The following is a 24,773-nucleotide window of genomic DNA, read 5'->3' on the forward strand; positions in this document are numbered from 1 at the left end:
GAGGATTGGCGACCTCTGTTGTTGCGTGCCCTGGTGGCAGACCTCATGTGGCGATGGCGCATGCCTCCGACTGCCGGTCCCCGTCTCACACATCTGGCCCTCTTTAGATTAGCCCGCGCGCGCCCTGAGTCACTGGCTGCTAATGCATTTGGAATGGTGCTTCGCACAGATGGGCGTGCGCTCGCTGCCGTTAAAAAAAAGAGAAAAAAAGGAGAGGCGCAACTTAAACACCGCCGCTGGGTACTCGCCGAGAGACAAAGATCCCCGTCGTAATAATAACAATAAAACAAACCTCGGCCTCCATGGACCAGCCCGTGGCAAACGCTGTTGGTGAGAAAGACAATGGGATGTGGTGCGTGGGCTGGTGAGTGAGTGGTTTGGTGGCCAGCGCCACTGTTGAAATTCACATACCACGACAGAGGCGAGCATTCTCATGATGAGTCGATATAAGGACAGGCACTGAGGTGGGGATTAGCAAAATCATCGCCGCAAAGTGGGTGGGAGTTTGCGCACAGGTCGTCTGGAATGCTGTGCAGTGTACTCGCCCATTAGGCCACTAGTGCGACACACACACAGGTCACAATGCAGGTTTCCATCGCTTTGCGCGGTCGTAGTAGATGCGTTACAAAAAAAAGTGCCCACAAAGCAAAACTGCCGAGTAACACGCACAGCACACATGTATGTTTGTATGTTGAACTTCTTTCACACCGTGCGTAGCCAACCGCGCTAATCGGAGGTGTGGTTTCGCACAGTGCACACGCAAAAGTGTCCCACTTTGGCCTGCATAGGCGTATGAGTGCATTCAAACCGCATATGGCGAATTTTGAGTAGAAATAGGTTAGCCACAACTACGCGAAATCGCACAGACCAAACAACACAATTCACAAAGACAAAGATCCCCCGTATAGCCTTAACAGACAGTTGGGGCAAGTGCTGTTAGCGAGCAACTATGAAGGCCAACACGGGGCACGATGGGGCGGGTTGCCAACACCACGCCCGGCCGCCTTTGTCTCCCTCGCGGCAACGTTTGCGCACCGCACCAGGTACTCATTTGAGGCTGAGTCGACCTAGGGGAGGCCCAGCACCGGTTCAGATAATCGCCACCGGTGTTGTTGGTGAGGGCCGTGAATCGGGACTCGGAACTCGAGTGTCCCGGCTTCGTTGCGCACTAACCACTGCACGACCGCTCCCCCACAATACAAACACGCACGCCATAATGCCTCCACCCCCTCCCACGACTGCTGCCACCACTTTTCCCGATCCCCCCCCCCACACCGCATCCACTTCCCAGCCAGGATGCCCGTCTGAAAATCTTCCCTCTCCTGCAGCGTCATTTGCCTCTTCCCCTCCACCCGCCCTTCGCCATCCCTGCAACGACGTGCAACTCGCTCGTTTATTATTTTTGTATACGTGAATTGTGAAACGTGTTTCAAATTGGCATTGAAAACACATGTATTACTGACGATCTATTGTGTATGTTGTGCATGTGTTTAGCATGTGCGCACGGTGAAAGTTTATTATGGGGTTGAGGTTCATATATACTGTACCTACTGTATAGGTTATCATGTGTTTCATGATTGAAAGTAGCTTTCCCGCTATCTCCATGCCAATGAAATGTTCTTTGTAACATTCGGGCACTTGAAATGTAAAATGGGTTCAGATAATAAGACCAGAGCTGAACACAAAGCTTGCAATTTAAGTGGCTGCATTTTAAAAATCAGATGGCAGTCTCAACAAGCAGTAAATATTTGATGAGATGGGGGGGGAAATGAAACATATTTCAAATGTCTGTGCGTGCTCTCTACAATGTATTTTAACCATGACATCCGCAGCTGTTAGTGCTAGAAGTACATGCTTGGCAGACTAACAAACATCAAATTGACCACACAGAGAACCGGCATTCGGCCACTTTTTTTATAACGAAAATGAGCCGCAAGTCAGACTGAACGGAAGCACAGACAAACCCAAAATAACCACAATGCCGGAAAAGCTGATGGCTTGATAAAAAGCGACTCTAAACAACGGGCGCGACCAGACCAGACAATTAACAACCTAGAGCATCTTCTCCGCTTGTTTCCATGCTTTTCATGTCGGAGGGGAAAAGTGGAACGGTAGGGACAGGCAATTATTTAGAATAAACTCCCCACTTGTATTACCACACAACGTTAAGCACACGCAATGATTAGAATTGTAACGCCGTGAGTAATAATTGGCAGCCCTTTGTAAGTCTAGCTGGCTGGACGATGGCCTTCCCATGCCGTGCTGGTTGAGGGGTTTGCTTTACCAGACCTCACCACCCGGGTAAGTGTGGGTTGGTGATTGGGAGACCCAGAAGCAGTTCGTATATCACGGACTATTGATGTTAGCCAAGGCCGATCATTTTACTTAGGTGAGCGGTTTCAAAGTCTTGTACATGAACCACTCTTGATTGCAATAAAAAATAAACATGTTTACATGCTTTAAGTATCTTGTTCCGAAACATTTTATGATGGCCATCAAATGTGGGAAATATTTGTATGGTTCTGTTAACCACACATACAAATTACTTTATCTGTGTAAATAGATACACAAATGTAAGTATTAATTGGAATAATGATAACCCATAGGCACATTGAAAAATAAACTGAAGCAACTCGTTAAAAAAGAACACAATTTTCTGGGAATGCTGTCATTCATAATAAAGGTAAAGGTTCAGCCCTGCAATTTCTCGTTCACATCACTGCCGGCAGAAGGGCCTCCACTGGACGGAGTTCTAGAGAAGCCCTCTAGTCGACATTTTGTCTACTTTTCCACACGCGGCCAGCCATCTTAAAAGATGTGGGAAGTACCCACAACTTTACCCCACGGCACGCAGTTTGCCGATCGGCCAAATTGTGGTGAATATTTTTCTACTGCCGGGTGGACAGAGATGGTGGGGAATGTAAGAATCGTGCCTTGCCCAGGAGACAGAAGTGGCGACCTCGGGATTTGCCAGTCCTGTTTTGCTAACCCAACCACCACAGCAGCATCCACCTATACGAACGAATCAGGCACATGTCTGTGGATCTGCTGTTTAAAAAAAAAGAAAAGCAGAGTCAACACCATCGCAGAAGTAGAATTTTGCTTCCTGCTCATGCAGCCATCGGCAAATGACACGCACGTTCGATTGAACGGCGCCTCGCATTAATCCAGCGGTTTGGCCGTTGCCAAATCTCAAGCCCTAAATTTGAGCGCAGGGATGGTTTCCAAAAAATTACGCAAAGTTCACCGCTCCCAGAGTTCCCACAGACAGTTACACACACACACAACGCACAGCCCTGTTCAGCTGCAGAACCAAGCCCAGACAGCTGCCTGATTTATCATCTGTTTGTTAAATATGCTAACCCAGAGAGGAGCCGGTGGTATATATTTTTTTATTGTTTATGGCTCTAGGGGGAGATGGATCTATTTAAAGGCAGGGTAATGGCTCAGAGCACGATTGTGCACAATTAGCAGACTGCCCAAATCCAACCAATTCTTTGGCGAGACGAACCAGCTACTTTTACGGCTGCCACGCCACCGTAATGACTTTTTTTTGTTTCCCACTACGCACGATTTGAAACGGGCCAGTCAATTGTGAACAATAATTATTTCCATCAATGCGGATGGGTTTACAATGACCGTTCCCCAACTTACAGCAAATGAGAGCAATACACACGGCGCTCGCTGTGATCATCCAATTTGACGATGTTGCTTCACGCACGCATGCGCCTGCCTCATTCAGGCATGTGCTAAGAGCACGCTTGCATGCGGCACAGAGCACATTTTAGGGATACGGAATCCATATGTGTGTACTTAGATCTGTGGCAATTAATTTTGTCTTTGTCCATATTTATTTGTAATGGTATTTTACGAACAACAAACACTCAACACATTTGTGAATAACACTGCCGTAAAATGACATATAATAGGTGATCTTTAGGACAATGTATCTTCATCATAGCAAAGATCATGAAGAAGGGCCATTGCCAAAAACGTCAAATATATGTTTTTTCCTTATAAGGCAGTGGTATTTATGGGCGTGTTAACTTTGTGTTCTTTGTGCCTGTGCACCGCTCCCAAATCAGTGTTCCAAAACAAACCATGTTCAACTTTTATTCCCAAACAAAATCATATCAAACACGATATGTGGAAACTTACGACAGCCCTTTGAGATTTCCACGTCGCATTTACAAGGGGATACGAGTTAGCGATACATGGAAGAAATTATTATAATTGTTTTATAATTGAGTTGTGGATAATTTCCAAGTTTGGGTTTTATGCTGGGACACTTGCACAGTGGACTGTTTTTGTGAAATATGTCACACCGTTATTGATAAATAGCTATGTTGTTAGCATGTGTAGTCTACATTACTTGGTCGAATCCACTGCTAGATGAAGCCTTCCCTGCATCGTGTTGTTCGTGTAGGTTGTTTCAAACATACTTCACCACTGTGGTCAGTGCCAATGATGAAGGGGGCAGAGGCGAGCAGGTCTGGTTCACATTACACTCGTCACTGATGTTAGCCATGATCAGCAATTTAACTTATATTCCTAGGTGTATACGTTAGTGCATTGTACTGACCACTGTGCTACTGCTCCACCCGAATGCGAGCATCCTGGCCATCGAGTATCGTTGTTTTGTGATCAGTATTTTTTATTTATAAAACAACGCAACTTTGATTTAGGAAGTGTTAAAATGCTGTACACATAGTAGAGGGCATGTTGAGGAGGTTTTGGATTTTTAGAAAGATGCAAATTTATACTCATTTCAAAGCAGTACACATGAAAAGGGTTTAGCACACTGCTCCCTGAAGACGGTGACCTGAGCTTTATTCCTGGACCATGGCTAAAATCAGTGGAGTGTGAGATCTGAACTGTGCTTGGCAAACCCTCACCATGACACAAACTCACGGTGACCCGCGTGGTGAAGTATGGTCAAACAACCCACCATGACTGGGCGGAGGGCGCCAAGAGGCCTACATCCAAGAGTGGACGTATGAAAGGGCTGTAAGAAGTAAGCAATCGAGGGATGAAGGATATGGCCAAGGTGCGAATGAAGACGATTGACAGAAGAGGAGAATAACAAAGGATGCGTTGTGTGCTATGGTGCGGTAGCTTGGGTGGGCCCTCGTGGTTTGTGCCATCGCCCCTTCGCGTCTGCGCGTGGCTCGCGACTCCGCGTGCGTCATTGCACGCTGCCGCTATTCACTTCGGCGAGGCGACCTTTGTGTCTTGTGCGTCTGTTGTAAATTTATTCCGCTGGGAAAAACTGGCCGTGGCTTTGCGAGCACAGAAGAAGAAGAAATGATGATAATTAGATGAGAAAAATCATTTCCATTAGCATGCACTTTCCTTCTCGAATATAAATTGACCCATGAGAGAGGATTTTTTTTATTCTTCTAAATTTCGTGCGACTCAGCTGGAATAGGCAATTCGTCCCTGAGCAGTTGAGAAATGAAACATCTAGTGCGTGACAATGATTCGTTGCGCCCGCACACACTGGCACAGCCTTGTTTTGTCTCAGATGGATAGCTAGTAACACAATTCATCGCTTGGCACGGTCTAAAAAGAATTATATAATCACTGGTTTAAAAAAAAAAACAACAACCAGAACTCTAAACACTCCTGAATTGCCCTTCTCAAACGTTCACATTCACAGCGTCTCCTAAAAGGACGGACCCTGAATTTGCATACTCTTTGCAGATCAATCACCCACCAAGTTGCACCCTCTCCCCAGATTGCTCCCTCAGGCAAGGCATCAACATTCACCAGCGTTCAGCCTGGAATTAAAACGCACACACTAAATCCACACACGTCTGGAAGTGAATTACAGGCGAATATGATTTATATTTACTTTCTGTCCCTTGTCATCTGTTCATCTGTACAGTGTTTATCAACATACATAATGCTCTCCCCCCCACCCCGATGCACATCTGACTGTTCAGTGCAGTGTCTTGGAGATACAATCACCTCAGCACGTTCATCACCACTGCCATCGAGGTATCACCAAATACGTTGTTTAACTTTGAGATGCGAGTTGCATTCAAATGCCTCACGAGCCCAAGGCCACTTGTATTGTCCTGAAATCGAAGCCCACTTAGAATTCCGATGCAAATCCGTTGCACAAATACACATTTGATGCTTGCTTTTATCCTGTGGAAATAATGGCCCTGCCGTGGGAATGTGGAATTGTCGCATGGGGAAGAGCATTGCTCATTTGAGCAGGGAGATGGTTTGATTTTTGGTTCAACTTTTGTTGCAATGAAATATACTTTGTCAGCGAGAGGCATAATAACGCAAACACAGTTCACTTACAACATTTGTGTCGATGAGAAGTGCAACTGTCTCATCAATTGACGCCAAAAATGCATTATTTGTGGCCTACGACTGCAAAATATATTTTCACACACACATAAGTACATATATAATTGCTAGGGTAAGAATTGTGTTTGGCATATGGTACATGACGGGACTTTTACAATGCTTCAGAATGGTATGTATAAATTTCTGTACAGCACTGAATGTTTACACATACATACTCATTCCATCATGTAACACGATCAGGAGAGTAAAACATCGTTTTAGAATCTTATTTTCAAAGTTTGTTTCGTGCTTTTTGTGAAAATACATAATTGCGTCCACACACATACTGTACGTGTAACATCGCTTGAGAAGTCGTATTTATTAGCCTAGCTGTAAGGAAACACGAGAGGACACGTCCTTGTTTACCTCCGAGGAGTTGCATTTGGAATGCATGGCATCCAGTTTTCAGCTGTAACTCAGCTGTAAATCACAAACAAACACTGTTCTTGCCCAGAGGTGGTACAACTGAGGTTTACAAACCAGGTATTTGTCAGCACCGCATACACTCACTGCAACTCAAGTTTAGCAAGGCCTCCTTTATCGTTCACTACGATTCTGTAATCAAGTCCATGAGACCAGACCAGACATTGCAATTGTCAGTACCACCAGAGGTGGCGCAGCTTTAGTGGTTCCAATGTCTTTAATTTGGCAATTGAATTATGTTAGTACAAGCATTTGAAATTGGTGAGTTATCAAAGAGTTAACTTTTATTAGCCACGTAAATATATCAGGAGAACTTAACTTATGCTACCTTAGATGGTACCAATTTCTGTTCAGGCACATGGGCTTTAATGTTTACTATTTTGTATGCATGTATATATGCTAAACTTCTTTCGCACCTTATGTATGTTGTGCCAATCTCGGTTCACCGTGGTAGACGAGCATGTAAAGGCTTTCTCCTACACAGTAAAGTATTAGCATTTAAGGAAGCCGCTTGCATATGTTAATACTTACAATAATGTATGCATTTTTACTGCATGATTAAAATACCGTATCTGGTTATTGTATTTCAAAGAACATTGACGATTTTTAATGAATGCAAGTTTAAAGAAAATTAGGGAGCTCACATTAAAGTGACAATAATTTTGGAACCACTGTCATCAATTTTCTCCTGTCATTCAGTTACCCTTTTTTCTTGCAAGCTATAACAACTTGATAATTGATTCAGAGGGCCGTTCTGCTCGATCTGTGCAGAAGTATGCCCGGTCATGTATCCCAATCGCTCTGGCTATTCACTACTGACACTTGTAGTTACATTTCAGAAATGTGGATTTGCAGTAGGTTAAAAGCAGCATAGCAGAAAAAAGAATAACTTGCCAATGCCGGAAATGTTAGCTTGTACTGTATGGGTATATTTATTCCATCATAGAACTTGTGTAGGTTTTCCTGGTTGTGCCGTACAGCTCGCCGATGTGTTTTTCGCTTCTAACGCTTGCGTGTTGTTCAGCATGATGCTCGTTGATTGATATAACCGAAGATGCTCCCAGCAAATGGAGCGTCAGACATTATACCGAACGTGGCAACATTCCGAAAACATCATAGAGCTATTATAATGTAGTGACGGCAGGGACTAAAGCTACACTGTTTTCTGTACCATGTTCACCAATACCAACGCAGTATGTTATGCTTTAATTTGTACATTAAATATTCAAAAACCTCAACTTGTTTTTACTTTTTATTTATAGGATTATGTGTAACATTGTGGTTTTGGGCCTGTTTATATGCCTGGTTTCTCACCCAGTTTTTCCTTATAATAAATACATGTGTGCGCTTCTAGTTTATATGTGCTAACATGTAGCCCTGATATACTGTGCTATTAGCGAGCACCTATAAAGGCGACCACGGCACACGAGGGGGTGGGGTGGGCAGCCCCACGCCCGGCCACCTTTGTCTCCCCAGTGGCGATGTTTACACTTCGCGCAAGGTACTCATTTGAGGCTGAGTCGATCTAGGGGAGGCCCAAAACCGGTTCGGATAATCGTCACTGGCGTTGGCCGTGAGTGGGATCGTAGCGCAGCGCGCTAACCGCTACACTACCGCTCCCCACATATCGTACAGTCGCACAGGCAGACACACGTACATAATGAAACAAACTTCCAAAAATACCTCATTCATACAGCAACTTGAGATTCCATCCGATTCGCACGATGTATATCCATCAGAACTGAGTTGCTGTGTTGAGGGGGTGCGTACGTGTGTGCATATGTGTCCACGAGAATTATCCTGGCCTCTGTACGCATTGAAGGGGACACAAAGCATTATAAATCGTGTTTAAAGCCAATGGTTACTAATCACTTGCAAATTGTACACTAAATGTACCCAAAATGACAATCGCACCCACGGCCCTCCGAGTCAGCACGTGACACCACCCCGACCTAAATCACCGCTGCGATGCACAAGTTCAAATCAGTCACAGTGCGTCTGTCCCCCCCCCACCCACCATGGTGGCGGCTCTGCTGTGATGATCACACCCACCCCTTCAGGCACCTCAAAGGGATGAGCCGCATAATGACGCATGACACATCACCCACTCCGTCCTCCCACCACGTCCTCCCAGCTCAGTTTACAACGTGTCAGCTCTCCACGTCAAAAGATCAGAAGCCCGGGGAAGACGTAGTAAGTGATGGCTGTTTGTGGAGTGCGGTGCGTCAGGGTGGAGCACGCGTGTATTGTGACACGTATAACGAGGCAGTTTATAGAGGAGTGCGAGCGTACGCGCAAAGCGTGCGCGTTTGTGATCGCGTGCGAAGCCGCTTACGTGAATTGATTCCTGAGGGAACAATCAATTAAATCCTTCATAAGAAGGTGAGATGTGAAACCGCTTCAAAATACAAATCAGCATTGACATCATCCGTGATTAATCCACTGCTGGATGACGGCCTCCACAAGCCATCGCCGTCTCTCAGCATCCTGCATTGTACCAATCCACCTCACACCTGCACCTGATCTGATTTAATCACTCCATCTCCCCGCGGGACAAGCTCTCTATCCGATGCGTTCCATAAAACTCTTTTATTATTAATGACAATTGCCCATAATGACAAATATACCCATAAATGCGCCCATGTTCACACTGGTCCTTGAATGCTAAGTAGAGTTTAGCCTGCTTAGCAGTTGGATGGGTGGCCACCATGCATTTGTAAGGTGTTGTAGGCACGTGACTGCAAGGTCTGGTCAAGAGATGACAGTGTTGAGTGGCTGCTCCCTCATGTTAACTTCCTCGCCTGGTATCCAGGAGAGCGTGGGTTCGATCCCAACCCTAACGCTTGCTGTTAATTTGGAGTTTGAATGTCTCTCTCTCCCCATGGGCGTGTGGATTTTTCTCCGGGTCCTCCCATTTCTCCTTCCACATTTAAAATCGACATCACGCGTTTAGAGTACTTGACTGCTGTACATTGTCACTTGATAAGCCACTTCGTTGAGCTATCTTTTGTGGCCCAGATTGCTTCTAAAAAAAGAGTAACATAGCTCAGTGGGCCTTGCCTGGTAAAATAACAAAAATGGTTTAGTTGAATGCTGTGGTTCTTGTGGTATCCTCCAAGATTCCATGCATTAATGAAATCTTATTATTTTTATTTTTTTGCTTTTGCCATTTGGCTGACCCAGGTCACTTCCAAATTAGCCTATATCCTGGCATATTGAGTTCTCACCAGGTTAAACAATGTCAGCTTGAAACTATTGAAAAATATTCTTAAGGCTCAACGAGGCTGTCTTGTCTAATTCATTGGCATTTTGCTCTCCACCACTTTATATTTGAACAACCTAACATACATTTTGATATCTGTAATATTTTATCCATGAAGGGTACGTTTTATTAATCAACATTTTTTAAACGTAAAAATGCTTGTATGGTACTGGTCAAATATACTTATCAGGTTATCCCATTAGGCTTCCTGACATGGCAGTTAATCAGAAACACAAACTCAGGGATATCGCTCATAACCTTTATGTTTTTTATTTATCTTCTCATGCGGTCACTGCATTTTTTTTCTTCCAAAAACACAAGTTAATGGGGCATTAGTGCATTACGTGAAACATTTCACAAAGAGCTAATGTTGCATTTGTTAAGGCGGCGCCATTCTAAGAGGACTTTTATCTTTCAGCAAAGAGAATCTTGAAGCCACTAAATCACAGGCTATTACTGTGGCATGTTAAAGCCCATCGAGGTCTGCGTAACGTGTAGCCTCAGCTGCGAACATTCAAATGCATCAACCTGGGATCTTCCTCTAAGACTGGAAACCATTATGAGGCTATTCCAGAGATCAGTAGGTCTGCGATCCCTCCCAGTTTATCGTTGACCGCCACGTACTGGCATGAGAAAACGTTTACGTCTGGCACCATACAGCTCGCCGTACCATCGCTGTGATAATCCCACTATCGCGTATGCATTAAGAGATGCTGGTGAACATGATAGGCCATTTATCCTATCATGTCTTTTGTCGGCAGGTCCATTGACCGTGCTCCAAATTATTTTCCGCACATGTAAGGAAAAGATTATCTGGCCGGGTGGCGCTGTGCTAAGAGTGCCCGTCTCACAGTTGCAAGGTCACGAGTTCAAATCTCTGTCAGGGAATGACTCAGCACTTCGTCCCTTGGGGGTTCGGTAAAATTAGTGCCGTTTTTTTAGTCCCAGCCTGGTGACTCAGCGCTGGAATGAGAAGTTTATGAGTTCAAATCCTGGTTGGAGATTGATCCAGCCCATCATCCCTACAGGGTAAAAAAAACAATCCTGGTTGGTGATTGATTCAGCCCATCATCCCTCCAGCGCCATAAAACGAGTACTAATTTGTGGAGAAGTCGAGAGCTCTTGTCCTGTATATAGACTCGCCATAGGAACGTGGGATTTCCATCACTGACGCAGGTCTGCAAACAGGAGACGAGTAATACCTGCATGTCCAATTGGGCAGGACATCGTTTCGACTTTTGTTATCAGTCAATTGCGATTGTCTAATGGGAGACAATGGCCTCTGGTCACAGAAACATGGAACTTTCCTCAAAAGTCCATGGCTGCCGACAGAAATGAGCACCCCCCACCCCCGCCCCCCATGCTTATTCTACCACGAAATATATTTTGTATTTTGGCTTGCAATTTTTTTTTTCCGTTCCTTAAAAGTTCCGTTTCAAATTGTGCATGCGCTCGAACAAAGCACATGTTGTGTTAGAAATTACGCCTTCAACTTCGCGTCTTCAACATTGCCGGGAGTGTGTGGATTGTTTTGAGCCCTGTGTTTATCTACCGCGTGAGACCTGAGCCTGGGCCTAAAAAGGGGGTTCTCGTCATATCGCTGAAGTGGCTCTAATTATGACGGCGCCACGTTTTAATGCACCTCTGCTCAACTGTTTGGCCACCGTCGTGTTTACGGTCCAAACTCCAAGTGCAAGCACATGGGAACTTACGCACACCCTCGCACTCTCTCGATGATGTAATTTAGGTCATTTTACTGTACACGGCATCGTATTTGAGAGGCATCTTGAACAAAAGATACTGCTTTTTTGTCACGATTTTGCAAGCCATTTTTTTTTTTACCGAAGATTTATTCTTGCCAAACAAATCAGTGAGAAATGTACAGTTATCAATCTCCTGCAGTGGGGAGATATCATTGACATAAATTTGCACTGGCAATATTTAATTGCGACCATATCTCTCGTAAGTATATGTTATTTCAAGTTTCAATCATTACTGTTATTATTAATATAAACTTCAGTATCTTTCATTAAAATGTAACAAGTAGTACAGATTAAATACTCACTCAAAAACATGTTCTATGAAATAGGACCATTACTTCGGTAGGATTCTTTATTAATGTCTTAATCCGTTTCAGGGACCCACAAACATTGCTCGTCACATGCCAAATGTGGGTTGGAGCGAGCTGGCTTCGGTGAAAATCCTACTTGATGTGACGGGATTTTTGTTCTTCGTGCAATCATACGTGACCGGCTTCAAGCCATCGATTCACTGCACCTGAGAACCCAGTGGTTTAATAATGGACGGCCGCAATGACCAGCGTGGTGAAGCATGGTCAAACAACGTCCACGTGTGATGGGCTGTGGCGGGAGACTTTTATCCAGCAGTGGGCTCACATCTTTCATAATCCCCACCCACCTCGGTCCACGCAGCTATGCAATCGGGGTCCACAGCAGTTCGTCGATTGACAGGTCACGTTTTGGCAGGGTTCGGTGATGGTGCTCGCAAAATCTTCCGAGTTGCCTGGCCGCCGTGGAAGAGTAGACCAAAATACCCTGCGGAGGGGCTCTCTGGAGCTCCGTCCGGTGGTGGCCCTTCTGCCAGCAGTGGCGTGAGCGAGCAGTGTTGGGGCCGCTCCTTTGCCTTACCGATGAAGAGGGGCCCACGCATTTAGCGATGAAAGTCGTGGTTGGTGCACCCAAATGATACCGTGGGGTTTGTCGTCGGTGCTTATAGAAGGCTACATCTAAAGCACGCGTGTTCCATCGGCATTTAAATTAATCCGTAAAATATACAGTGCAGTGCTTAATTTGCACAAACCGTATTTCTGTGGTCCTTTTGGCTCCCCATTGCCTTTTTCTCGAAACAACAACTACCTTTTGTGCAACGTGTTCTCCGTCTTGGCGATTCTCCCACCAAACATGAGACGCTCATTGATCTATATGCTGTTGGTTTATTCCATTGGCCTCACTTGCCTTTTTGCAGTAACCATTTCCAAGCCATATTGGAGTCTATCCCATGTTCAACTGTAGATTTTCTGGAAAATCTTAGAAAAATAAGAGTGTATAACCAATGCTTTGCTGCCGAGAGCCATCAACAACTTTAAATCAATGCTTTTTCACGGAACACCACGGTTATAATATACATGCTGAATGGTTCACATACACGCATACACTACAGCAGGGTTTGTTTCATTTTCAAGGATCGGCTGGCTTGCTCTGCCCATTCGCTGGAAGTTTACGCAGGTGCATTGGAATTTTTCAGCTCCTTAATTTCTCTCAAATAATTATCAATGTGTGCAGTCACAAGCCATTTAAATTATTTATAGTGCCTGGGTGCATGCCAGAGTGGAGCGTGGCACTGCAATGTAAACCCGGCGATCCAAACTCAATTCTCAGCCGCAGACAACATCGCGGGCAAGTGATATCCGAACTGGTGCTGAGCCCCCCTGTGACTAGCGTGGTGAACTATGGTCAAACGACATCCACGTGCAACAGGATGTGTGTGTGGGGGTGGGGGGTTAGCGCTACGCTGCGCTATGAACCTGGCGACCCGGGTTCGATTCCCGCTCACGGCCAACACCAGTGACGATTATCTGAACCGGTCCCGGGCCTCCCCTAGGTCGACTCAGCCTCAAATGAGTACCTGGTGCGGTGTGTAAACATTGCCACTGGGGAGACAAAGGCGGTCGGGCGTGGTGCTGGCCACCCACCCCCTCGTGTACCGTTCCGGCCTTCAAAGGTGCTCGCTAACAGCACTTGCCCCTACAGTCTGTTAAGGCTATATGGGGGATCTTTGTCTTTGTCTTGGAGAGACTTTCATCCAGCAGTGGATTGACAATGGGCTGCAAACTACATCCCCACACGGGGTTATGGCGTTGTGTTTGTTGTGTGCAACATTAATCCCATGTTATTACAAAGAGTGTGTGTTAAGGCAGCTGTTTGGCCTGTTGTCCCACGAGCCATTTAATGTGTTAATGCAATGTTCACAACAATAAACCATGAGCCAAGTTGAGAAATCGCCAAATTAGCCACCTGCTGCAAAAGCTGCTGTGTTAACGAGCCGACTTTGAAAGTGAAATCTGACTATGATCATCGCCATCATAAGTGTTCTCCTCTCTTGACTCAGCACCACACATTATTTTAAATGTCCATCGGTCCATTTTCATAAAGATTCACAACCATGCATTTATGACGTGCCCCGTTGCAATGGCACACACGCGCCAGGGTTACACAGAAGATGTGCAGCCAAAGTCATGCAGGTAAAAGCACGGTTTGAAAAATGTACCATGTTGCATAGTCAGAGGCACAAACCTGTGCTCATGTCAATGGTTGCGTATTAACCCAGGAAAAACCGCACTGAGTCTCAGGACTATTTTAATCAGGAGTGTCCTGGCAAGTTTTCTAATTTATTTATTTTGCGTTTGCAGTAGGTGGCGGTGATTGCTACGTATATTCCAACGGCGTCATTTGTGGGTCACTTTTTTTTAATTTGGACCATGACGCCAGCGCACACAATTTCCTGCTCACGCGTATGACCTCACGGGATCTTCAATGTCAACTGCGAAGCAGGTGATGCGTACTTTTTGTTTTTGTTTAATACATCCACATTGGTCGTGACCGGGGGCGGGCCGCTGCGCTCGAACCGCGAACCTCTGCGACGAGCGGCGAACTCGCCGCCGCTTGGGCCGCGTCATCACCGCGACCGCACGAATTGTGACATCGCTGCGGCCTGCAGTGGAGGAAGGTTGAGGGCAACACATGCCTCTGGAGCGAAGCGGCCGTTCGTAATTTTCTCTGGGCAGCACGCATCAAGCCCAGGACGGGTGTGACCCCCGCGCTCGTGCGTGGAGCTGAACTCGCGGACGCGGCGCGAAGTCGCAGCGAGAGACTTACGGTGGAGGCACCCGGCGTGTCCGCTCAGCTGGGACCAGCCTGGGCAGCACTTGGGCACCGACTGGTACTCCATGGTGTACACCTGCCTGTTGGCTGTGAAGTACGCAGTCCTGCAAGCACAGAGAGAAAGGGGTCCAGGCGATCGGCTATAGCCACGTGCCTTTGCCTGCGCGTGTATTAGTGCGTATGTTAACATGGGGAGCGGTAGCATCACGGTTAGCACGTTGATTCCCGCTCATGGCGAACATCAATGACGATTATCTGAACCGGTTCTGGGCCTCCCCTAGGTCTGACTCAGCCTCAAATGAGTACCTGTTGCAGTATGTGAACATCGCCACTAGGGAAACAAAGGCGGCTGGGTGTGGTGTTGGCCACCCACCCCCCTTAATAGGTGCTCGCAAACGCCACTTGCCTCAATAGTCAGTTAAGCCTATCCAGGGGATCTTTGTCTGTATTAATGAATGGGGTTGTAGTGTTGTGATTCGTGCACAGCGCTATGAACCCGGTGCCCTGAGTTTGATTCCTGGTCACGGCTAAGAAGGACGGTGATTATCTGAGCTGGTGCTTGCTGGGTGGGCCTCCCCTGGGTTGTTTCAGCCTTAAACGAGTACCTGGGGAGGTTGCAGAGCTGCGCTTTTGCCATGTGATGTATGTTGTATGTGGATTATAATGAACTAATGGTTAGGGTTTATTTAAATGACATCACTGTACGTATAAATGATTGGTGGCTTCACTCAATGTTTACATTTTGGTTTCCTAAACGTGACAGGGGAAGAAATCTGTTTTATGTGTTTATGAAAGATTTACAAGTCTCTGTATGCAATCATTGTGGTGGTATTAACGTGGGAAGCCTTATTTAAACAATTCAGTCTTAAAGTTTTAGTGGACATTAGAGTGCTTCAAATTAATGGCACGTATATATATTATTGATGTCTTGAGGTAATATTTTCTTTAGCTCGCAAACGGATTTGTTGTTTTACTAAACCAATCTATTGTGATTTGATGAATTCAACAAATGCAAATCCATGCAATGCTATGTCACCCCAATTCTCCGATTCCTCGACTAATTCCCAATCCTGATTACAAATCTGCAACGATCAACCTTGCAATCTGAAAGATCTCCATAGTCACAGTTATGCATACCTCTCTCCTCTCATCTCACTCGACTCCCCCCCCCCACACACATTCCCCTATATCTCCCCTCTCGTCCCACTCTACTCCCCTTCACGAACTCTCCTACCTCTCCCCTCTCATCTCACTCTACTCCCCTCCACGACCTTTCTGCTCGAGCAACCAAGGCGTTCTGTGGAAGCCCAAAGTCAATCTTCCCTCGGTTCGAGGTCACTTCTTCACCTTCGCTGCTCTCGTCATCTGGAACTCCCTCCCACCCTTGCTGGCATGAAAGCATCGTGACAGCACAAGGTACTATTTTTTTACGCGGGGATAGTACAAGAGGAGAATGCATTACGTTTCCCAGGAGCACCGTGTTCTTATTGAATATCCGAGCCTGCAAATCATCCATTTGTAAAAGCAGAAGTTTAATTGTGATCCATTCTACAATGCAATCAAACAAACGGTAGCCCACGAAATGAGCGTACTGCATTTAAATTCTGAAGTCATTCCGCTACATTGCGCGCTCGGAAAAAAAAACTGATACATTTGTATCCGCTAATGTGCTTCTTTCCATTGTTATCCTGCTGTGAGATTTTTTTTTCATAATCTAACGTGTTTGTGTTTGTGAACACACAGAACACAACTTCACAGTGTGGTAGCGGTGGGTTTTTGTTTTCTTTGCGTGCGATTCATTTTGGAATCTGTTTTCATACGGCCGGTGGGGACTCTTATCGGCAACATCTATACGTTCCTGCAGGGGTCAATGAGCGAGCCGGCGAGTGGCGTCGGGAGTAGCCATGGTGGCGTGCCTTCAGTCCGGAGCTGTGGAGACGGGGGTTGGTGGATCACTGCACTGATGTTGAAAAAACTTCCTTGCCTGTCGGCATCGAGGAGGTGCCGTGCCCTAGTTTGCCAGGAGAAGGCAGTACAGTAAAAACGTGGGCTTGATCTTAAGTTCCGTCGGTATGGGATACAGCGTTTCCCCCTTGCATGCACGTAAACACTCAATAATTTGCTGACAAACACCTTCACATGTCAATGAATGCCTTCCTGTTTGTCTGTGGCTCCTTGCGCCTCTTGAGTTCTCTCTCTCTCTCTCGCTCACTCTCGTAGAACAAGAGTGAGCGAGAGAGAACTCAGAATTATACGCACTACAGATGAGGAGGGGCAGCGAGTTGCATGCGTGGCCGTGCAAAACCCGACCAGCGTCCGAACACGGCGCTAGCATCAACGAGGGGGGTCTCACCTTCTCTCGTAGCCGACGCACCAGCGCTGACCGCCGCAGCCCTGCTTCCACACCTTGACCATGTGCGTGAAGGCCTGCACGCACGGCTGCCTGTGGGTCACCACCATCAGCTGCTGCTCGGAGCACACGTTGGGCCTGGCGTTGACGGTGGGAGAGGGCGCGAAGGGGTTAACGATGTGCGAGGCCAAGCCGCGTTTACGTGCAAAGAAAACAGCGCGCCGGATCTTGCGATCCACGAGGTCGCCGGTCACATTCGACCTCCCGGCACGGCGGTTGAAGCAACCGCGCACGTGCCTTGACTCCCGCCGTGTCTGCCCATCCAGCAGTGGAAATAGGTAGGCGACAGGCAGTTGATTGGTAGGTCACGTGCGGTGGAGTAAATCGTGAGCACCCTCGCCTCTTCCAAGGCGTCTTGCCCACGGTAGAAGGGCACTTTAAGTTCCCTCTGAGCAGAGACCCTTTCGCCAGCAGTGGCATGAGACAGAAACCGCAGGGCTGCACCGTTATCTGTCATCCATGGGCGCACCCACATACACATACCCCCCATGCTGACGCACATACATACACACGTACAAATGCGCATACATATGCGCTACGCAAAGTTAAGTGAAAATACAAAAGTCAAAGTGTTTTATTGATCCAATGAGCATTGGCCCGCTGCTCATCTCCCGTTTGCAGCCCTGAACCAGTGGCGGAGATTCCACAGGGGTTGAAGAGAGGCGAGCGAGCGAGCGTTTACATCAGTGAATACCGTTCATTGCCCACAGCATGGTGCTTGTTTTGATCGACTTCAGAGGTACGAAGGGCTAAAGAGTCGAAGCCCATCCGGTATTTAAACACACGGCACATACAACTAGAGTCTCCTCACTGAGGACCGCGCACTCCAACTGCGGTCATGCAGCATGCACAAGATGGGAAATCCGTGTGTGCATGCCATGGATAGCCTCGCACACACACACACAAACGTGCGCATACCGTGTTATCTGTACAATGTAGTAGGATCCGTTCAGGAGTAGATTGGCAACAGAAGCAACATTTTCAATTATAGTAATGGGCCTTTCACAATGTCTCAAGGCGCCAAAGACAAAAATAATGTTTTTTTTTTCGTCCATTCTCACAGAATAGCATTCAAGCACTGTAAAATAAATCAGAGTTTTCAAACATTGTGACGTGGAAATTGAGCATAACCAAACGTATATTTTGTCAAAGCATCGTTCAGGTAGTTTAGCAGTTATGTACAGACGCAGTAAAGTTGTCTCTCTCTCTCTCTCCCAGCAGAAACTTTTAGCCAGGAAGCGGATTTCAAAATACTTGAAATCCCAGATGAGACATCGCGCACAAATGCAAGCAAATGTTGTATTGTGTTAAAGTTATTAATGTGTTTGTAGATGAATGACGTTCTACAGTGTTGCCTCCTGGTTGGTAGAATTTTGTTTTCAACTTGTGTCACACCAGTAAGACTACCACCATATCATGTGCACCGTAACCATTTGTAATATTTTATTTACGGTTAAACATTTTGCAATATTGTTTTTATTCATGGGTTACTACTGTATATATATATAGAGAGTTGGGTGATGGGTCCCTGCTTGGATTTTTTGTTAAAATAATCCAGATCCTTCAGCAGTGACAACAACAGAGTGAGGGATAATTTCCCAATAATAGAGACATTGGACCCAATGCATTTGCAGGTTAGAGTTGTGGACGTGTGCTAAGTTTTGCACTCGGGCCCTCTTGCTTGCCCGTGTGATCACTCGCACACACCGAGTTGCATACTCACAAAGGTGCAGCGGTTTCATTCTCCCTCTCTCTGACGAACAATCAGCCAATCATGTCCGTTGCCAGCACTAGATATACGCTAAGCAAATTTGTATGCGAAAATTATCAATTGTCAAGATAGGACTAGTGGAATGATGGAATGTATACCCCCCCCCACACACACACTATCCCCTTCCAGGTATTAACATTAACTCAGGGACCATGACTTAAAAAAGAAAAATAGACAGCGGCTCTCCCATACTAAATTTAAACGAGTCTCACTTGATAGCCGAACTTTAACACAAATGCAGAACCGTAGATCAGAGCGGCAGCTTGCCTTGATCATTACTGTTCCCCGCTGGTTTTGTTATTGTCAGCCGGGCTTGGCTTGCAGTTAAACATTTTACCAAATGGTTGCTGTAACACTTGCTGTTAATGACACGTGCATATGCCGAACCCACGAAAACGATCGTGTGATGACCAAGAGATCCCTCCTTGTTATCGCACGTTGGGGATCCCCGATGCATTAAATGGTCGTAAGATGTAAATCAACAGATGCCCAAATGTTAAAATGTTTTCCACTAGCTTTAACCATGGGATAAAATAAACGGAGCATTAAAACCCAGGGAGTAACTCATCATCATCGGCAGCCATGGTCAATCCACGGCTGAATGAAGAGCTCCCCAAAACCACTGCCACCTATCACGTTTCTGCGACGTAACAAACCAACAGCACATCGTCTGATGTCATCGCTCCATCTCCGCACAGCCGATGTCGTCTCGGATGCATTCCATTCCTTGGCTGCTCCTCCGTCATTGTTCTTGGCCATCTGCCGTTCACCCCTTTTCGCGATGTCCTGCCCGAGCGCATTCATTTTGGTAACAGTTTGAATGACGACGTTAACCTGCGCGTGTTCTTGGATCCACGTGTTTCTCTAGCTGCCTTTCCATGTAATTCCAAGCATGCATCTCTTCATGCTTCTTCGTGGAATTTTCAGTTTGTATTTCTGCGTGGTCTTTTATTCCCATCCTATGAATGCATCTGATGGTAATGTAAAGTAAAAAAAATATATATTGTTCATGATTCCGAATATTAATGGATAAATGACTCACGTGGCATTTACAGCTGTAATAACTTTAAAGGTCCTGGCAAATTGTGGTATTGGGAAATGTATTTCCATACTTATTTATATATTTATATGATTTGACATTAGCATACATTACATGTGATTAATGAGCATTTCGTCGTAAGATAAATAACCCCCTGGTTTAAGTAGCGAAGCAATCCTGCGAGATCGTTAAAAGGCGTGCAGGGATGCTCCCTCCCAGCGACAAGTGCTGGGGGCGGACAATAGGTTGTGACGAGGCGTCATCGAATGACACCGATCGAGTGCAACAATCACCGTTCGATATATATATTGTGTACGTAATGGAATTGTGACAATTCATCAAATGTATTCGAGGAGATGGGCGAGAGTGGGGGGGGGAGGGAGAGGGGGGGGGGGTCGAGGAAGGAGATTAATTCTTACAACTCTGGGATGCACACATGTAACACGTTTTGTCATTCCACTGTTTGATCCATGCCTCGTCGACCGTGCATCGCCGCGTTGGTCAGCAGTGCGCGTTGGAGGAGGTCCTCGATGTGCCCAGGGATCGGTTTAGGAATTCACGTGCCACCGATGTTAACCGTCGCTGGGAATTGAACTCTGGTCGCTGGGTTCATAGCGCAGCAGGCTAGCTCACTCACAGGACAGCCTCCATACCCATCCACTTGCCACCACCGTGTAGCTCTGTAATACTGGACATAGTTAGAAAAAAAACGTTTAAACGAGGGCGGAGGCAAGCTGTGCGTGGTCGGGAGCACGCATTCCCTTGTAAATTCATACGGACCCCCCTGCATGTCCCCATTGTGTGTCCAGACTCATGATAAGTGAATTGCGTTTGAGCTTCGAGTTAGGTAAACAATTAAACGTCTGCCTTCCGATGGCGTTCGTGGTGTTAAGTTTGATTGGGGAGGAGGCGGTGGGATAACTCCGTTTGATGTCAGGGCTTCCCACTCCACCATGACCAATTGATCCCAGTTGTCTCATCGCACTGCAGCGCTGGACTGGTAAACACACACACACGCACACAGGCAGAACGTGTGTGCTCTGGTGTGTGCTGCCAGCGTGTCCCCAGACGTGCAGTTTCCTATGTAATAATTCTAAATGTCATCCACCGCCGCACGACCGTCCAACCACTCTTACGTCTGTGCATTCCTCTGAAGTAACGCTGAAGCGTCTGTCTGCCGTGCCCTGTACGGCAATCATTCTTACCCCCATCGTTGTGTGTGTGGGTAGGGTTAAGTCGGAACGACTGGAAGAACACATGACAGGTTCTCAAATTGCCTCTCAAAAGGACGGAACCCTCCCCCCCCCGTAAGAAAACGAGTACCCACAGCACGTTTAAATCTGCACGCAACGCCGTTATGAATAAATTGCACGGTTGAACACGTGTCAAAGGTCCCCCTGATTAATAAACTTAATGTGGGTGGCGTGGGTGTCAGCACATCGCCAGCATGCTTAGATATGTCTACGAGACACACCCACAACATTTTTGAAAGTAAAAACAAAATATTGTATTTTTCAAACTGTGTTTTTTTCCTCTCCCTTCAACAAGGTGATGATTTTGATGTAAAGCTTTCGTGACTGCAGGGATTCATATTCTTGGTTCTTTCGGTAAAGTCACCACGTAGAAGGGAAACAATAAAATAATAATTGTTTTATATTTTTATAATTTTATTGTTTCCCTTCTACGTGACTTTACCGAAAGAACCACGAATAAGGTGATGATTATAAACGGTGACCATGCTGATGACAGAACCATTAAGTGCGCGCACGAACAGTAAAGTACTTCCAGTACTGAGTCGGTAGCCACCGGTTGTCTATACTGCATGTAATTATAGTGCAGAAGAATTCCGCTTATCCGTGACAAAGTCGGGGTGTGAATTTCGCTGAGCATATCTGTGATCTGATAATCACAGGGGGGAAAAATGTTCGATAGTAGAACACTGGTAACTTCTAAAGAGTGACTGTGCCTCTGATTTTCACTGTTTTGATACAAACATTGTGCGTGTCTGATTACTGTGAATAGCAGATCTTTTTTTTCTCTCCGAGCAATGTAATTTCCACGTGGACATCTGCTGTGCTAACATTATACAAAGCACTTAAAGGTATATTAAACAACGAAATGAAAAGAGCTCACTTAGAACCAGTGCCGGATTAAGCTAGTGCGGGGCCTGTAGCATACGTTATAACGGGGCCCTAAATAAAATAAAAACACAAATATTATAACACACATTTTTTTACTTGAATCGTAAAGTAATTGCATTTGTTTCATTTGATATACAGCAAGATAATACGACAATTCGCTAACCTTAAATACCCGGTCGTTCATAAAAGTCGAAGGCAGTATTGTACTATAGTAATAGAGCAAGTGCAGAATCACTGAAACGGAATTGATAGCTTGAAAGCATTCAGCGCTGGGCCCTTGAAAGTGCTGGGCCCGTAGCATCATATGTAGATACTTTTGCTACTAGGATAATCCGGCACTGCTTGGAACTGAGAAGGGCAACACGTCCATTCACCATCATCAGCCACGGTCAATCCACTGCTGGATGAAGACCTCCATAATTCTGCACCACATCTCGCGATCCTGCGATGCAATAAATCCACCCAGCACGGGCAACATGGGCTGATTTAATCGCTCCATCTCCTCAATAGGTCGTCCTCTGGGACACGTCCCATTCTTTGGAGACGTCGTTAAATATCTTTGGCCATCGGCCGTCATCATGTATGCGCCATGACGTGTCCTGTCCCAGCAGTTTGATTGATGTCATGAGGTCTGCATGTGTTCTCTAATCACCGTGTTCCTCTCATTGGTTCTCAGTGTAATTGCAAGCTCGCATCTCTCTCTTCCACGCGTCCGAAGGGACTTGGCAGTTTTGTGTCAACGCGTTCTAACGAACCACCCGACGTGGAATCTGGACGTCAACTTTGCACGTGACGTTTTAAAGACCCGGGAAGCCTAACACCGTACAGTTTAAATAATCATTAACGAAAAGTGTGAACTCGCGAAACGTTAGATAAGTTCCACATCAAGGTACAAGTCAATAAAACCACTCAAATTAGGCCACCACACACACCCACGCACCACATGTGTGTGTGTGCGTGGGTGGGTGTATGGGGAGCGGTAGTGTTAGTGGTTTAACGCATTGCCCTACGAAACCTGACGATCCGAGTTCGATTCCTACTCACGGCCAACACCAGTGACGATTGTCTGAACTGGCCCTGGGCATCCCCCTAGGTACACTCAGCCTCAATGTACCTGGTGCGATGTGTAAAAAAAAAAAACATCGCCACTGGGGAGACAAAGATGACCGGGCGTGGTGCTGTCCACCCACACCCTTCAAAGGGAGCTACTCACAAACAACACTTTCTCCGACAGGCTTCACACGGGGAATCATCGTGTCTTCGTAGAGTGCACACAATACGTACATTCCAACCTGGAGTCCCGTCCCGTGCGCCGAGGCTGCGCGAGACACCAAGACTTGCAAGAAGAGGAGTAAAAACTCGGGATGCCGCCGCATCTTGATGCCTGCCGGTCGGAGCCGATGGAGAAGTTGTAATCCACCCCGGGACTTGCCGCCCCGTGCGTCGACTCTCCCCGTGAATGTGTAGCCCAGCTGGGAGAGCAGCTGAAGCGGAGCCGGGGACAACTCGCTTTCAAACGATTCGATAAATGTTCATTCAACTCTTGACGCTCGCTCGCTTTAAAAGAGGCACCAAACCAATAAATTAAAAAAAATCCCGCAGCTTTGGTGACTTGTGTATCGGGACAACCGGTTGCTTATAGGGTTTGCAGGACTGATGAGCTGGGAATCTTCCAAATGTACCAAGTTTATGCGCGCGTATGCGTGTGTGCACGTGTGCGCACCCGTATGTGTGTGTGTGTGCACGTGTGTGCACCCGTGTGTGTGTGCACGTGAGCGCACGCCTGTGTAAATGTGTTTGTGTGTGAGAGAGGCAGAGAGTGAGGGCATAGAATGAGTGGAGAGTCTTGTTTGTCCCGAGCACAGAAGCAGCCGGCAGCAGCCGACGTAAGGAAGAGGCTCTTGTCCTGTGTGTGTGTGTGCCTCTGTTGCACGCATGCAATGAATTAGGTCTGAGTGTGATTACTGTGAACAGCAGCAGCCCTCCTTCCAAACTCCCGGTGGGTTCGGGTGGGTGGGTAGTGTTAAGTGCAGGGACTTGGGGAGGGGGAGACCTCAAAAGGGAGGGCAGTCAAATAGCATTTGAGAAGTTTGCGTTGGAGGGGGTGGAGCGGCGACCGTAAAAGTTTAAAACCCCGAGTAGAAGCGTCAGAGGGAGCGCAACTTTTGAAAGAGATTTTTTTTTGTGGGCGGAGAGTGAAAAAATCCCGCCTTAAACAAGGAACTCTAAACGAAACAAAAACTCTGTTGGGAACATTGGATGCCCACTGAAAAATGCTTAGTGCATCTGAGACGCTGTGAATATAAATTAATGCGCTGGGATAAAGCAACACTTGAGGCTTTTATTTTGTATTTGCATTTTTTTTGTAAAATATACATTAAAAACGTATTTTAGAAGCTCTGCTAATTGCGATGTCTGCAAATCGCCGTGTGCTGGAATTATTTGTTTAATTCGTGAATAGAC

General features: G+C 46.3%; 1 protein-coding gene across 2 annotated transcripts in view; it reads right to left on the reverse strand.

Moving 5' to 3' along the window:
* Positions 1–24,401, reverse strand: part of MEGF6 (multiple EGF like domains 6) — a 284,338-nt gene extending 259,937 nt beyond the window's left edge. The window contains exons 1-3 of one of the 2 annotated variants that reach the window (XM_032968232.2): positions 23,595–24,401; positions 17,303–17,437; positions 14,944–15,053 (exon numbers count right to left, since the gene is read on the reverse strand). In XM_032968232.2, the coding sequence (XP_032824123.1) occupies positions 14,944–15,053; positions 17,303–17,437; positions 23,595–23,686 (337 nt within the window). In that variant the 5' untranslated portion in view covers positions 23,687–24,401. The remainder of the gene's footprint in view (positions 1–14,943; positions 15,054–17,302; positions 17,438–23,594) is intronic. The other variant, XM_032968230.2, reaches the window with a different exon arrangement.
* Positions 24,402–24,773: the final 372 nt, after the last annotated feature.

This window comes from Petromyzon marinus, chromosome 39 (assembly GCF_048934315.1).
Source record: "Petromyzon marinus isolate PM22_M1 ecotype Great Lakes invasive population chromosome 39, UKy_Petmar_22M1.pri1.0, whole genome shotgun sequence".
Classification (NCBI taxonomy): domain Eukaryota; kingdom Metazoa; phylum Chordata; class Hyperoartia; order Petromyzontiformes; family Petromyzontidae; genus Petromyzon; species Petromyzon marinus.